This window comes from Pseudonaja textilis, chromosome Z (genome assembly GCF_049901715.1).
Source record: "Pseudonaja textilis isolate UNSWEBS1 chromosome Z, rPseTex1.2, whole genome shotgun sequence".
NCBI lineage: Eukaryota > Metazoa > Chordata > Lepidosauria > Squamata > Elapidae > Pseudonaja > Pseudonaja textilis.
Window position 1 is genome coordinate 77,275,281 of NC_142008.1, and position 17,742 is coordinate 77,293,022.

The following is a 17,742-nucleotide window of genomic DNA, read 5'->3' on the forward strand; positions in this document are numbered from 1 at the left end:
TGGTTTGGAGTTTTTGGCTGGCATAGTCAATGGCAACACTAATCAATTACAATAGCTAGTTAATGTGGTAGACAGTTACTTAATGAATGTTGGTAATTAATAAATGTTAGTTGATGTTAGAGAAGAAATCAAAAGTAAGGTTACTTATTACTAAAAATCAATCAATCAATCAATCAATCAATTATTCAAATCACTCTAATCAAACAATTTTGCTAAGCAACAAACAGCCTAATTAATTACATTAATCACTAAACACACTGGTCAATTAAATTCACTAAATCACTGATTTTACTAATCAGATATTCGGTAATCACACTATATGCACTAAACACTCAATCACACTAATCAATAAAAACAATAAATCAATTAATCATTTGATAAAAATTAGCAGAGTGTTTAGCAGAGTGATCACATCCAGGGAAAAACTGTCCTTGTGCCTAGTTGTTCTGGTGTGCAATACCCTATAGCGTCATTTTATTGTGCTTTACATTATTGATGGTGAAAAAAAGCTCCTAAATAAAATAAATAATAATTACCATGTGCCAAAATGATGTTACTCAAACTATTTAATTGAACATCAGATGTGCAATGAGAAATCACAATGTTATAAAACATCATGTTGAATCTCATATTTATTAAATACAACCATTGTTGATTCACTATTAGCTACAATGAAGCTGTTCTGAAAGACTATTAACAGCGTGTGTTAATATAACTATTATATATATTATCTCATATTTATATTTTAAATTATATGTTTAAATTATATAAATATAACTATTATATTGATGTATTTATTCTCATTATTTCTTTGCCATTGTTTATTTTATTCTTCTGTTGTTTTACTTCTGTACTGTTTACATGCCTTTTATTTTTTCTTCCTTTTTATTTTAAGCTGCCTTGAGTAGCCTCACTGTGAGATATGCAACAAAATAACAACAACATTATCTGAATATCCTGACTTTGTAAAAAAACATCTTACTCGGAACTCCCTATATAATCAGATGTTAACTTAATAGCTCTTAGGTCCTTGGTTAAGGCTTAGTTCAAGTTCAAGTTTTCACCAGTCCCAGACTGTGAATCAAATTGAAGATAATAATAATACATCAAGAAGTTGCAGCTTCCTGCTATAGTGCCAGCGGAGCTGCAAAAGACTGCGCTACTCGGAACAACATACATTTTAAGAAGATATGCCTCTTCCTGCCAAGATAGCACCAACAACTGCAACCTTGGTGAAATGTTCTCTGATAGTTTTTCTGTTTTTTATTATTCTCTGTGCTTATCTACGGATTTCTTACTCAAGAGACTAACTACTAAGCATCAAGCAATGTTTCTTTGATGGGCAACTATCTGTGACTTCACCACCACCCCCCACCCCGGTCTTTACAAATGCAAAAGAGTTTCCAATACAGGAAGCTCTGAACAATTGTTCCTCTGAACAATGAATAAACCAAACAAATGGAGACGAAAAAGCCGAGCGAGCAGGAATTTTGAATAGACTAAGGAAAAGTGGGATAAAAATTCCTCTCCCTTCACTCTTTCTAACTAATTTACGTTCACTGGCTAATAAGATGGATGAAATACTTCTTTTAAATAGATGCAATTCTGATTTTTACAACAGCAGTTCTCTACTTCACTGAAACCTGGCTAAATAAACAACAGACAGAACAGAAGAAACATCTGGTAAAAAGAAGAGAGGAGGTTTATGTTTATATATTAACAGCCGCTGATCCAGAAATATAACTATAATAAAGAAATTCTGTGAGACATTAATTGCAAACCATTCTATTCTCCATGAGAGTTCTCCTCATTTCTCCTTATTGCTGTGTATGTTTCTCCACAAGCTTGTATAAACAATGCATTCCGAACTCTAGCTGATCAGATTATGTGGGCTGAAGTTAAATACCCAGATTCATTTCAAGTTATTTTAGGAGATTTCAATGAAGCAAACCTAAGGAAAGAGCTACCAAAATATTTTCAGCAAATCAATTGTCTCACTAGGCAATAATACTATAGATCATTGCTAGACAACATTAAAAGATGCTTATCGATCTTTACCATGAGCAGCTGTGGGACACTCTGATCATTGTATGATTAACCTTGTACCAGCTTACAGACAAAGACTTAAAACCATGAAACCAACAATTAAATCAGTGAAGACTTGGACTGAGGAGGCAAAGTTAAAGCTTCAGGCTTGCCTTGACTGCATTGATTGGAATGTATTCGAAGACACTCTGCAGACTTGAATGAACTCACAGATACCGTAACATCATATGAGAGCTAGGTGTGCCAACCAGAAACCTGAGAATATTCAGTAACAATAAACCTTGCTTCACAGCTAAACTTAAGCAGTTACACTGTACTAAAGAGGAAGCCTACAGAAAAGGCAATACAATACTGTACAATCAGGACAGAAACATATTAATTAGGGAGATCAGAGGAGCAAAAAGAAGCTAAGGAATTAGTTCTCAACAAATGAACCAGCAAACATGTGGAAAACTCTTTAAAATATCACTGGTTACACCAAGCCTCCTTTCCATGCTGAAGGAAATCAACATCTGGCAGAATACTATTGCCATCCATCTCCACAATCCCCATCTCAGACCTACCAACAACAGCCAAGCCTCCTACAACCTACCCCATCCTGTTGGGTCCACCACCTCTGGTGATTACAGAGATGAGATGCAAGGTCTATTTCACAGACAAAAGCCAGGAAAAGCACCAGGCCCAAACAAGATAACTCTTTCATGCTTAAAAGCTTGTGCTGATCAACTGGCGCCCATCTTCATCAGCATCTTTAATAAATCACTAGAGATGTGCTATGTTCCTTCTTGCTTCAAATGCTCTACTATCATCCCAGTGCCGAAGAAACCTTCAATCAAGGAACTTAATGATTTCAGACCAGTTGTTCTAATATCTGTAGTTATGAAGACCTTTGAAAGGCTAGTGCTGGCCCACCTGAAAACCCTCACGGATCCGCTGTTAGACTCCTTGCAATTTGCCTACCGAGCAAATAGATTGACAGATGATGCTGTTAATATGACTCTGCACTACATCTTGAATCTCTAAAGACCTATGCAAGAGTCCTCTTTGTAAATTTCAGCTCAGCATTCAATACCATCATTCCAGATATTCTTCTAACTAAACTAAATCAGCTAGTGTACCTGACCACACTTGTAAATGGATCATAAGCTTCCTAACAGGCAGGAAGCAGCAGGTGAAGATAGGCAGAATCACATCAGATACCTGTATAATTAGCACAAGAGCCCCCCGAGACTATGTGCTCTCTCCATTTCTCTTCTCTCTCTATAGCAATGACTGCATCTCAAAAGATCCCTCTGTTAAAAGTACTGAAGTTTGCAGATGATATAACAGTGATTGGTTTCATTCGAGACAATGATGAATCTGCATACGGACGGGAGATTGAACAACTAGCCCTGTGGTGCAACCAGAAACAATCTTAAACTGAATACACTCAAAACCGTAGAAATGGTGGTAGGTTTTAGGAGAAACCCTCCTATACAATCACGTCTTACAATACTAGATCACACAGTATTAACAGTAGAGACCTTCAAGTTCCTAGGTTCTATCATATCTCAAGACTTAAAATGGACATCTAATATCAAAAACGGGCAACAAAGAATGTTCTTTCTGCGCCAACTCAGAAAGTTCAAACTGCCCAAAGAGCTGCTGATTCAATTCTACAGAGGAATTATTGAGTCTGTCATCTGCACCTCTATAATGGTCTGGTTTGGGTCTGCAACCAAACAAGACAGATACAGACTTCAACAGATAATTAGAACTGCAGAAAAAAATAATTGCTACCAACCTGCCTTCCATTGAGGACCTGTATACTGCACGAGTCAAAAAGAGGGCTGTGAAGATATCTACAGACCCCTCGCATTCTGGACATAAATTGTTTCAACTTCTATCCTCAAAATGACGCTATAGGGCACTGCAGACCAGAATAACTAGACACAAGGACAGGTTTTTTTTCCGAATGCCATCACTCTGCTAAACAAGTCTCACAACAGTGTCAACTTATTTACTAAGACTGTATTACTATTATTCCCCTACTACTAGATTATAACACTTCCTAATACCTATCTCTTCCACTTATGACTATAACCGTGTTGCTTGTATCTTTACAACTTATATTCTTTTATTAGTTTCCTAATATGATTTGATTGCTTATTAGTAACCTAGGACTATCACTAAGTGTTGTATCATATGATTCCTGATGAATCTATTTTATTTTTTCTTTTATGTACACTGAGAGTATATGCACCAAAGACAAATTCCTTATGACCAATCATACTTGGCCAATAAAGAATTCTATTGTATTCTATTGTATTTATATTCCTAGGATGCTGGCAGCAACCCGTATCAATCATCAGAGCCAGTCAATGATACATTTTTAAATGTTCAGTTGACTGAGTTTCATGTTTAATGAATAAAAGATGATGATGATGATGATGATGATGATGATTATTATTATTAATCAGTTGACCGAGTTTCATGTGTAATAAATAAAAGTTTATAATAAAAACAGTAATACCTTGGTCTGGGATGAGTAGCTTGCAAGGCAATGCCAGAGGGGTAATGGAATGTTGATACACCAAAGCTGTCAAACTTCCTGTAATTACAAACAAAAAAAAACCCATAAAGTAAATCTTTTTACTGGATAAAATATACATGCAGTTTTTGTAAGTTATGTATGTATTTTAACTTTTATATTCTGTATTTCTTATTACAGAATCACAATGTTTTCAGATAGTCAATACAGGAACAGGTAGGCCAAACAAGAGAGCAACAGGTGTACGAGCAACACCTAAAGATGCACCTCCCCATTGATAGGGATAATATTGGGAGAAATTATATTTTTTAGTATTCTCCCTATGCAAAGAACTAGTTATTACACGAGGCTGCAATTTTTTTTCTATTGTACTATGGGTACAATATTTTTCTCTTGCGTAAGAAGAGGTTATGCAAGGAGTTAAAATTATACTGGATCATCTTTTGTCCAATAATACTGGCCAATTATCATATCCAGCTGATTCTGCTTCACATTTTTTGAATATTTATTTCTATATGAAATAACATCTATGTATAGGTTTATAAGACTTCCATATTTGGAGTTGCCCATCCATTAGATGTTGGCTGCAGAAATGTTCAGTCAAGAGATTTAAAAAACCCTCATACTATCGACTATACTATACTGCAGTACTCCAAACAGACCCGGTTCACAATTTGAGGATTCTCCTGGACTTGCAATTTCTGCTCGAAGAGCAGGGTGAAAGTTGCAGCTAGGAGAATCTTTGCACAACTTTAAGTTCTTTATCCATTGTGGCTTTTTCCAGATTAGGAGTCCCTGTACTCAGTCATTCAAGCTCTGATCATCTCATGTCTGAATTACTGCAATGCGCTCTACATGGGGATACATTAAAGAACATTCCAAAGCTATAAATGCTGCAGAGTGTGCCAGCTCTAGGGAAAGCTTCTGGGCCCCACAGAATGGCCCATATTTCTTCACTGTTTTGTCAGCTGCACTGGCTGCCAGTTTGTTCTGGATGCAATTCAAGATTATTACCTTTAAAGCCTTACATGGCACAGGTCCAGACCACCTGAGAAACTGTTTCACCCACTGGGGCTGGCCTGCCTCACTTGTCCTAGCAGAGCAAGTATAATGTGGACTCTCTGTCAGTAAGATAATTTTGACTGGTGGGGCTTCTCTGCTGTGGCTCCAGCTCTCTGGAACATCTTGCCATGTGAGGCGAGATTGGTTCCCACATTCCTGACTACCCTGAAGACTTGGCTCTGCTAGTTGGCTTGGAGCCCCAATTGAGCAGTATCACACTGGAGATGGTTAACAGACTAATAGCAGAGTCCACCTCCCTCTTCTGTACATTCTGCTCCCTTCCTTCCCATCTTTTAGTTTAACCTGCATTTTTACTAACACACACACACACACACACACACAGAGCCATAGTGAGATGGGTAGCAAAATTTAATAATAAATAAGGAAATAAGTTATCCCCACCAAAATTTATCATATCCATCAGTACTTGCATATTTTCAGTGATTTGCATGGATTATTTGTTTTATAAGGGATCACACACATAGCCACCAAAACTCTTCTAGCCACATTCAATTGAAATAAAAGTAATTAAATGGTGCCTCTATCTCCACAAAATAGGAGACATCAACAGAACAAACAGAAAAAAACATTATATAGTATCCCAAATAATTATTGGAGTTTGAAATTGGAGTACTGGAGGTAAGATAATATGTCCTATAAATTTGGAATCATCCTTTCATCAGACAAAGTATGTACTACTTTCTCCATCACAAAAGTAAAAATCTAGTCTGTTAAAGTAGAACATTTTTAATCTATATCTATATTTTGGAACATTAAGAACAGAACAAATTTGATATTGTATACTTTATGTTTGTTTGTTTTTTTTAAAAGGAAGCAAACTAAAACAAAACAAAAACCATCTAGAAATCGTAACATTTCACTCCCATTTTAGGAAGTGTTTCCTTTTCTTCCAGTAGGACTTTACTTTTATAAGGCTGTAGGAACTTCCCTAGAACAATTATAGGAAATGAATGCAAAATGTAAACAAGAGAGACAAAATATCAGAAAAAGAACGAAGTATAAAAGAGATTAGAGAGAATATATAAAAAAGCTACAAACAAAATCTCAAGCTTCAAAGTATTCAAGTCATTAATTCATTTATTATGAAATAATATAAATTTACCACAGTGCAAATAAAAATTATCAGTGTCCCCCAGAAATTAAAATAAAATAAAAAATAAAATATGTAAGCTTTGCCCACAAAGATTAGCAATAGTTCTTGTTTTAGGGAATAATTGTGTTGTTCATTTTATAGAAAAATACTTCCCATGTTTTATAATATTTAATGAAATATATATGAATAATATGATACAAAGAATGCTTACCAAAATATGGCTCATTGGGACATCCTTTCAATCTCACTCCTTTCTGGGTACACTCAATCAGAAAATGTCTCACAAGTTCATTGGAAGTATCTCCAACTATGGCATACAATGATAGTAAATGAAAGGTTAAGAAATGTATTCTTACAGACAAGCATTACAATTCAGATTAATTTCATTGCACATTACACAAGTTAAGGGGTAGCATAAAATCATTGTAACCACAATTTACAAAAAATTGTTTAATGACTCATGATAACTTAAAATGGCTGAATTCATAATGTTAGGCCTTTATTTAAAACAATCTAGAAGACAGCTAACAGTTATAGTTTACTGATTTATTTTCTTGCTATTCAGTGATTGCTTAGATACTTGCAATTCAATTTTAGTGTACCTAACAGAAGTAAAATATAAAGCTTAGAAATATTGACCGTTTATTTATTTTGATGTCTGAAATTTCTTTGAAAGAATCTATCAAAGCTTGGCTCAGAGCTTTCTTTCTTTTTGCATTTTTGAGGGGGAGGGTGAGGGTAACCCAGATGGTCAAGGCTGATGGAAAGTTGGGAAGGAAAGTTGTGATTAACATTGTTGGCATACTTCTGTAAATAACCAAATTACAGAGACATTCTGCTGATCCCATTATATAAGCAATGTGTAATTTTGTTAAGAACCACTGTTTTCCACCCAAACAAGAATGAGAAAACTTTGGACTGGTCAATCTACAATCCCAGGATGAAAAATAATCTGAGATGTATTAACAGTCTCTCAATAATGTTCACAACAACAGAGATAACATTTTTATTTATTTTTTCCTAAGTAGGTTATTTGTTTAATCAATTAAATTAAAATACAGTATATAGAGTTATAGCAGTAACGGACCCTGCCTATTACTGATGGAAGCCGGGATGATTGTTAAATGAACAGCCTCATGAACAACTGCTCTACTCCTGCTCTCTCAATGCGTTCATTAAATAAGTGCATAGGTCATTAAGTGGAACGTGGGGTGCCTCAGACTCTAGGAGGCCTATTTCAGGCATATATTGACCTGCATTGAGCCTCACAAGGTTTCTCCACACCCCGAGATATCTCATGCTTTGCTTCCTGCCCCTTGGGAGTCTCATAGCCCAAATGCCTCTGTCCTACCCAACTTGTTACAATCATACATATACTTTTCAAAGATTCTCAGAGCTCAAGTCAGGGAAGGAGGAAAGGCTGCTGTTTTTAGCCATGTGCCATAATCGAGAAGAAAACCTGATGTTTTTTCTTTCATCGCTATCCTTAGCTTTCTCAGCATCAGCTCTGCTAGCTTTCCAATTATGCTGAGGAGCTAAAGCTAGTGCTAATGAAGAGGGGGAAAAATCTTGACCTTTTTTTTTTTTCCTATGGAGCTAAGTCTAGAGATTAAAGCAAAATCAGGATATTTTTACCTCCTCACTATCTCTAGCTTTGGCTCCACCAGCAATGGAGCAGACTTTCCTCCTTCCCTATCCTGTGCTCTGCATATCTTCAAAAAGTAAATGACCCAGAGGGGATCAGGATGTGGCTAGGGTGACCTGGAGGTGGATTCGGGTGTGTGGAACTCTCCTGTGGCAGTTGCACTGGTAAAGCAGGCCCACTGCCTGTGGGGACCCAGGATGCGGTGTAGAAACAGATTGTGGGTACCCTGTGGTTGATCTTAAGGGTGAATTACTTTGGGGGGCACCGCAGGCATCTTAACTTTGAAACAAGATCACATGTAGCTTTTGGGGAGATTTGCTGTGACTTTGAACAATTGTTAAATGACCTTTTGTACTTCAAGGACTACATGAATTTCTTTATGGCGACTGGACCATGACTCTTTCTCTTGACTATAACAATAGCAATAGCACATACTTATATACCACTCCATAATGCAGCCTTCTCTAAGTGGTTTATAGAGTCAGCATATTGCTCCCAACAATCTGGGTTCTCATTTTTCTCAGAAGAATGGAAGGCTGAGTCAACTTTGAGCCCATCAAGATGTAAGTCCTGATTGTGGATAGTTAGCCTGCAATACTGCATTGTAATCACTGTGCCAACATGGCTCCTCAGCTCTGCTTAGCTTATATTGATAATTTGAAGTACTTATTTGAAAATAACTATCCTAAAATTCTAGCATTATATGTCCAGTCTTGATTACACAAATATTAAATGTTGTCTACCTTCCTTGAAATAACTGCACATTTATTTCATTCCAAAATCCAAATTATTCCAAGTTCTCTCAACTTCTCACAACTTTACCTAAGATTCCTAGTAACTATTATATTCTAACACCAAATCCTACTTCCCAGGGAAGAATCTTCCTTGATCTGTTTGTCATATAATCAATCCAAAAATCTCAGTTTTTTTTCCTGTTAATTTTTCATTAGACGTGCTTTATCCCTGGCACCTCATCAAATGAACTCTGTAACTGGATCCAGATGTAGTATGTTTGGGCTGGTTGCAAGTTGCTGGATGCTTCAGCTACATAACTGGAAAGTACATTTTCTATGCACGTTTTTCCAAATTTACATACACGTTTTCCAAATAAGAAACTAACCTTCATGCAGTATGATCAATTAAGAGGTTTTGTTATTTTTTAACTAAATTGTTTTGGCATCCATACTGCATAATAATGCTTCTGTTTTGTCAATTCATAGTTTAATGGCAAATGCGTAAGTATTAACAGAGCTTCTTTAGTGTAGTGAATAAGGCCCAAGGCTAGAAACTGGAAGACAGTAAATTTTAGTTTTCTCTTAGACATGAACCCAGAGTAACTTTGGGCAGTCATTCTCTCAGTTCTAGAAAATAGACAATGGCATACAACTTCTGAAAAAAAATCTTGCCAAAAAACCTGGGACTTTTCCAGCCTGGACTTGTTGAGATAGTTGCCTGGAGTCAAAAACTGACATGAAGATACATATATGCTTACCTATAAAGAATGCTTTGTTTTTAGTTTAGTTTAGTTTACTTTAGCGTCATTGCACCTCATACAACTAAATCAAGCACCATCTTCAGTGCACATCATTTATTTATTTTTTATTTATTTTATTTGGTTTGTCAATTACTTACAAGATAATAGGTATAAGTAAAAACATAGTTATGAATACATGGATACATATAAGAAAAATAAAAGAAACAATAGGACAGGGATAGGCATACTGGTGCACTTATGCATGACCCCTACAGACCTCTTAGGAAAGGGGTGAGGTCAACAGTAGAAAGTCTAAGGTTAAAGTTTTTGGGGTTGGGGGAAGAAACCACAGAGTCAGGTAGAGTATTCCAGACATTGACCACTCTATTGCTGAAGTCGTATTTCCTGCAATCAAGTTTGGTGCGATTAACCTTGAGTTTGTATCTATTGTTTCCTCTTGTATTGTTATGGTTGAAGCTGAAGTATTCATTGACAGGTAGGACATTGCAATGCATGATTTGATATACTATACTTAGATCGGACCGAAGGCGGCGTAGTTCTAGGTTGTCTAGGTCTAAAATTTCAAGTCTGGTGGCATAAGGTATTCTGCAACGAGTAGAGGAATGGAAAACTCTTCTTGTGAAATACTTCTAGACTTTCTCAACTGTGTTAATATCAGATACGTAATGTGGGTTCCAGACTGATGAGCTGTATTCGAATACTGGTCTAGCAAATGTTTTGTATGCTCTAGTTATTAGTGTGATATTACCAGAGAAAAAGCTACATAAGATTAGGTTAACAACTGTTAATGCCTTTTTGGCTATGTAGTTAGAGCGGGCTCTAGCACTTAGATCATTAGAGATGAGTACTCCAAGATCGTTGACAGAGTTTGGATCATTAACAAGGTCTTAACACTTCCAGTTTTGACCATTTGTTGTCTGTTTGACAGGAATGCTTCTATCCAATTATGCAGGTGTCCAGAGATACCATAAGATTTTAGTTTTAGGAGTAGTTTGTCATGTACCACTGAATCAAAGGCTTTACAGAAGTCTATGTAGATTGCGTCTCTTGCTTTGCCCTGATCGAGTTGTGTAGTCCAGATGTTTTTGCAGTGTAAGAGTTGCAGATTACATGATAGTTTTATTCCTGAAACAAAATTGTTTATTAGAGAGTAGGTTGTCTGTCTCTAAGTGGAGGATAATGGATTGATTAATAATTGATTCCATGACTTTACCGGTGACGCAGCATAAAGATATTGGTCTGTAATTTTCAACTAGGCTGGGGTCTCCCTTTTTGAAGATGGGGATGACTGTGGTTTGTGACCATAGTTTTGGCAAGAAGCTGGTCTTGAAAGATTTTTCAAAAATTATGCTTAGAGGTTCCGCTATGGAATAGCATTTTTAAGAAGTAGGCACATATTCCGTCCGGTCCAACAGAGATGGTTTTAGATTGCATAGTGCTTTTTCAACATTGTCTACTGTAAAATCAATATGTATTAGACCATTGTAGTTGTCTGTGGTTCAACTAGGTAATACTGGGCATGTTTACAAATACTGAGCCAAAGAATGTGTTAAAGAGGATGGCTTTAATAGTGTCGTCGTTGCAGTCTTTACCATTAGGTCCTTTCAGGGGTGGAATGGACCTTGAGTCTTTTAGTTTGTTGTTTACAAAATTGTAGAAAGCACAGGTGGAACTGGTGCGTAGAAGCTTTTCCTCTTGTTTAATGTGATAATTGGTGCGTTCAGTCTTTATCTGGTGGCATACATTTTTGTATCAGCTTTTGAAGTTGGCAACGTGACCAGGTTTGTTTTTCCGCCAAAGTGATCTCTTTTTGGATTGAATCATGACCACGACCATGAAAAAAAACACTAACAGACATCCTTCACCCTTCACACATTCAACCGGAAACCCCCAACACCACACCAACACTGCACTATACAGCAGAATTCAAAAGAGCTACTGACCTGGGATAGAAGCCGTTTTTCAGCCTATTTGTCCTTGTTTTGTATTATTATTCTGTACCGTCTGCCAGATGGTAATAGTTCAAAAAAAGGGTTCCCAGGATGAGATGGATCTTTGAGAATGTTTTGAACTTTTTTAAGGCAGCGGGAACTATAAAGCTCTTCCAAAGCAGGAAGAGGGCAACCAATAATCTTCTGGGCAATGACGTTACCCCTCTGGGGTGCTTAATTAATCTGTAACCGAAAACTTATTCATGCACCCATGCACACACACAAACACATACATATATATAGTGATTTTTAAAAGTTTGTAAGCCCTTTAGAATTTTCAATGGTTCTGCATTAATATGAACTAAAGTCTGATCCATGGAGTTTTAAAATATTAAGGATAAATGTCTTTAACCTCTTTGAGGGAAGGAGTTACCTTTTTTGTTTAACTGTAATATTGAAGGAGGAGGTATAGCAACCTTCATGGCCAAACCATAGGCACCTCTGAAGGAATGACTGTCACGGACAATGAATGATCCAGCTTCTTTATTCTTCAGGACAGCAATAGCTGCATGACAAAAAGAAAGAGATTAGAAGGACTTTCATTATTAAAAAAAAATCTGCATTAGCAACTAGGAAAAAAGTTGCACAGAATTACCGTGATTTATCGGCGTATAACACGCACAGGCGTATAACACGCATTCCCTTTAAGAGGAAATTTCAGGAAAAAATATGCGGCGGGCGCAGCGCTGACATCACGTCATGACGCTGCGCCGCCGCTTAACTATTGGGAACGGGATCCCTTAAAGAGATTCCGCCTGGACATCGGCGATAACACGCATACATCATTTGCCCCCTATTTTCAGGGGGAAAAAGTGCGTGTTATACGCCGATAAATACGGTATATTTCTTTTCTATAGGCAAACACAACCTAGGGAAGAACTATCAGTACTGTTTTGGCTAATAGTTATGATTAAAATGAATTATGAAATTTTGCTCACATGAACTACAAATATACACCAGAAAAGCCCCCCTTTTTAATCTTCAGAAACTATTTTCTAGAAATATTCTGGAATCAATTATATTCCAATAAATCTAACAGAATAACAGATCTTTTAATGAGGCCTTTTAATACAATCCCATGCTCAAGCAGGAGATCCCATACCTTTCCAGACAAATAGCTATCCAGTCTCTTCTGGAAAACATCTGGTGATGAGGCACTCACAACTTCTGAAGGCAAGCTATTCCACTGATTAATTATTGTTGCTGTCAAGAAATTTCTTAATTCATGGTGACCAAAACTGGATGCATTATTACAATTATGGTCTCACCAATACAATAAAACACAGCATGTATGACCTTTATACTACCTCTCTGTTGATAGAGCCTAGAAATCCGCTGACTTTTTTGGTAGCTGCAGAATCTTGCTGGCTCATAGTTAAGTGGTTGTCTTTAGGACGCTTGCATCCTATTCACTCATTACTACTGAACAGATACTATCTATTCTACACTTGTATTTAGTTTTTCTTACCTAAGCATGCACAATATTTTTACCATCAAACTGTATTTTATTGGATAAGACCTAATGTTCGTCTTCTTCTGAAGTATTGACTATTCCCGAGTTTAGTGTTGTCTACAAATTTAACGAGTTCCCCTTTATCTCCTCATGTAAAATATTTATGAAGTTGTTGAAGAATATTGGATCTAAGACATAATCTTCAGGTACCCACTGTATACTTCCCTCCATGTAATGCAATTCCATTAAGGATTACATTTTGAATGTGATTGGTCAGCCAGTTACAAATTCATTTGGTCATGATCTGTTTAGTCCAAATTTTTCTTTCTTACCAAGTAGCATATTGTGGTCTACTTTGTCAAGGATCTTACTAATGTCCAAGTACATTATGTCTAGAGCATTTTGCTGATCCACTAATTTAAGATTGCTATATCGAAATGTAAATATCTGAATAGGTCAAGAGCAGTGTTGGGATTCAACCAGTGTTACTACCAATTGGGTGATTACGTTTGGACCATAACAACATCTGGGAAAGGAACCTACCATTACCAGTATTTGTCATTGCAGTAGTCAAAAATACTGAATATGTCAGGCCTAGCTATCAAATATCCTAAAAAAATTTCAGGCTATCACATCTCCTTCAAATGGATGATCAGAAGTTTACAGGGAAAACAGCAACTGAAATAGAATTACTGCTCAACATTATACAATACACATATTCAGCCAAGATATTGCAATGGAGTTAATACCTAAATTCTATATGAAGAAGATCACTACACATACAACCATCTCTCGGGCTAACAACATCAAGCACACTGAAGTCAAGAAAGTTAGTAGTGAACTACATCATGAGAATAACATTTTGAAGGCCAAACTCAGTGGTAAAAATACCATCAAGGCAATTAACTCCTGGGCAATTCCTATCATTCAGCTAGAATAGTGCACTCAGGTTTGAATTAGAAACCATGGATAGGAAGACCAAAAATGACAATGAATTATGTCCTTCATGCAGAGTGATGTTAACACACACTCAACTTACTAAAAAGAATAGGTGGGCATGGGATGTTGCAAGTACATCAGACTGTTGAAGATGAAAAAAAAAATGGATTAGAAGAATATCTGAAGAACAGCAAAGAAAATGTGCTGAAGCTAGTATACCATAAAGGCTTATTGAATATTGAAGAGACCAAATAGGCTTATAGAAAAACCAAATAAAGAACAGAAGAGAGATACATGGACATCTTTAAATCTTTAAATTATAAGTATTTGCTGCTGACTTGGTATTCATTATGGAAGACCCAGAATCAACAGGCCCGAAATGATTAGAATTGCTTGAGGAATATGGTGAAGTAACTGGCTTAAAAATAAATAAAGATAAGACGAAAACGATAGTTAATAACATGACTAACAAACAGAAAGAAACCCCGACTATGAAATTGGACAGCCAGATAGTCCAAAAAATAAAATATTTAGGAATTAACATCTCGGCACGCTGCTCCACGATTAAAGAAGATAACTATGAGAAACTGCTGAAACAAATAAAAGATCTGGAAAGATGGAACAATATAAGACTCTCGTTACTAGGAAGAATATCAGCAATTAAGATAAACATACTAGCCAAAGTGCTCTTCCTGTTTCAAAATATACCAATAAAATTAGACAAAAAATTATTTGGAGGCTTGCATAAATTGACGTTAAATTTTGTATGGCAAGAGGCCCAATATTAAATTGAAATTACTACAAGATACAAAAGAAAGAGGGGGATTTGGACTTCCAGAATGGGAATTATACTATCAGGCAGCAACACTTACCTGGATTAAGGACTGGATAAATTTAAAAAATAAAAGACTCTTGCACTTAGAAGGACATGACCTACAACAGGGCTGGCATGCATATTTGTGACTTGGCAGAAACACCGTCCATCAATATTTTTTAAGACACAAAATTCAACAAGCCCTACTTCTGATTTGGAATAAAATTAAACTTCAAAATTATATGGAACTGCGAGCCTGGTTATCGCCACCAGAGGCAATAGTTTATCCAAACTTGCATAATCCAATAAAAGCCATTACCTATAAAGATACTATAAATGATGTGGGCCAACTTAAATAGAGACAAGACTTAAAACAACAAGGAGTAGTTCTGGAATAGTGGGCCCATCTCCAAATACAATTACAGTATGAAAAAGATAAAAAAGAATGAGGAATCAATTGGTATTAGATAAAATCCTATTAGGACCAGAAGGTAAACAAATAAGGAAAATTTACAGATACTTATTGGACTATAAAATGCAAGAAGAACAGGTCAAGGAAACGATGGTGACTTGGGCTAAGGACTTTGGACACGATATAAATCTGGATCAATGGCAATTAATCTGGGAGTGAAATAAAACAACAACATTAGCCATATCATGCAAGGAAAACTTGTACAAGATGTTCTATAGGTGGCACCTCCCACCAGCAAAATTGTACGGAAACCAATGATGGTAATATACACTTCCATCCATGAATTGGGTATTTTAGCTTTAATCAAATCATGTACACACGATTTAATCAAAACTTTAATCAAAATTTCATTTACAACTTGCAATAACACTTCACTTATAGTGTCCTGTAAGGCTTTGTACATTTCTGCTGGCAGGCCATCTGGTCCTGGCACTTTTCCATTATTTTGTTTTTGGATTGCTTCTGTTAATTCCATCCTTGTAATTTTCCCTTCCAACATCATTTTGGTTTGTTTCTTCTGGCACTTTAGGTAATTCAATTTTCTTTATGCATTCCTCTATTTCTTCTATCTTCACTTGTTCCTCTTTGTATAATTCTCTATAGTACTTTTGTATTATTTCTTTTTTATCCTCATTTCTGTGACACAGATTCCCTTTATCATTCATTGAGATATCCTTTTTTTCTTTTTTCTTTTAACTTGTATGCCAACTATCTTCCTGGCTTGTTTGCGTTTTCAAAAAAAATCTGTTTAGTTTAATTTTTTGTGCTAGTTCTTCTTTATCTACTATTTCCAGTTTATGTTTTATCAAAATCATTTTATGTTGAATTTCTTGTATAAACTTTAGCTGTGTCCCATACATTTTGTAATGAAGTTTCTTCTTGTTTTGTTCAATGAAAAAAATTAATTCTTTTTCCATATGTTCAATATATTCTTTTTCTCTCAATATTAAATTATTAATTGTCCATCTTGACCTCTTCTTTTGTCCTTTCCATATTATCTTAATCAGGTTATGATCAGCCCATGTATTTGTTTCTATGCTTGTCTTGTATATTAGCAATTATTTCTGTTGTTGCCCATATCATATCTATTCTAGACCAAGATAAATGGCTATTTAAATAAAATGTATATTCTCTTTTCTGGGTATCTTTCTCTCCATGAATCTTGAATTGCTACTTCTTCTATCCTGCCGAGCATCCTTATTGAAAAACTGACTAGGATTTTACCTCTTCCTGAACACAGTGAGGGCTGGATCAGTCACATCCACCTCCCTGAAGCTTAGCACCGGCTCCCCACAGGACTGTGTGCTCAGTCCCTACCTGTACTCATTGTACACATGACTGTGTATCGTCTGACCCATCCATTGTGATAATTAAGTTTGCAGATGATACTACCGTTTTGGGTCTCGTTACAGGTGGAGACAAAACTGTGTACAGGAGGGAGGTTCAAAAATTATCTTCATGGTACCTAAAAAACAACCTGCACCTAAACATCAGCAAGACAAAGGAGATGGTGTTAGACTTGCAGAAGAAGAGAGAGGAACCCTCCCCACTTTACATCAAGGGGGGCTATGTGGAGTTTCCTCCTTTAAATTCCTGGGAGTCTACTTCAGCGAAGATCTTACCTGGAAAATCAACACAATCCAGGTGGCCAGAAAGAGTCTCCACTTCCTTAAGGCTTTGCGAAAGAATAAAGTGGAACAACAATTGATGACCTCCTTTTACCGATCCATAATAAAAAGCGTCCTCACATATTGCATTATGGTGTGGTATGCTGGCTTGACAGCCACAGATAGAAAGACATTACAGAGGGTGGTGAGCACAACACAAACATTGTGGGCTGTTCCCTGATACCACTAGGTGACATCGCTAGGGCTCGTTGTCTTACAAGAGAGAAAAATTCTCAGGGACGACTCACATCCCGGTCAGCACTTCTTCACTCTCTTACCATCGGGTAGGAGATATAGAAGCATAGCCAGCCATACCAACAGGCTCAAGAACAGTTTCTACCTGTGGGCTGTCAGACTTCTGAATGGAAAATAACTTCAGGTCAACATAGTATGAGAGACTAGCGGGGCCGGCACATTGTGCAACAAGATCACATAGGGTAATAAGATTGGGACTGGGTTAGGTACTTCTGTTCTCACTGTGAATTGTGTTGGGGGGGGGAGTGCACGAAGGGAG

At 36.6% G+C, this 17,742-nt stretch overlaps 1 protein-coding gene across 10 annotated transcripts in view; it reads right to left on the bottom strand.

Annotated features, from left to right (window-relative positions):
* TNS3 (tensin 3) overlaps positions 1 to 17,742 on the bottom strand; it is a 171,844-nt gene that overhangs the window by 13,791 nt on the left and 140,311 nt on the right. For all 10 annotated transcript variants that reach the window (XM_087916678.1, XM_087916672.1, XM_087916675.1 and 7 more), the window contains 3 exons: positions 12,257 to 12,388; positions 6,964 to 7,059; positions 4,559 to 4,636 (listed from right to left, as the gene is read on the bottom strand). In XM_087916678.1, the coding sequence (XP_087772804.1) occupies positions 4,559 to 4,636; positions 6,964 to 7,059; positions 12,257 to 12,388 (306 nt within the window). The remainder of the gene's footprint in view (positions 1 to 4,558; positions 4,637 to 6,963; positions 7,060 to 12,256; positions 12,389 to 17,742) is intronic.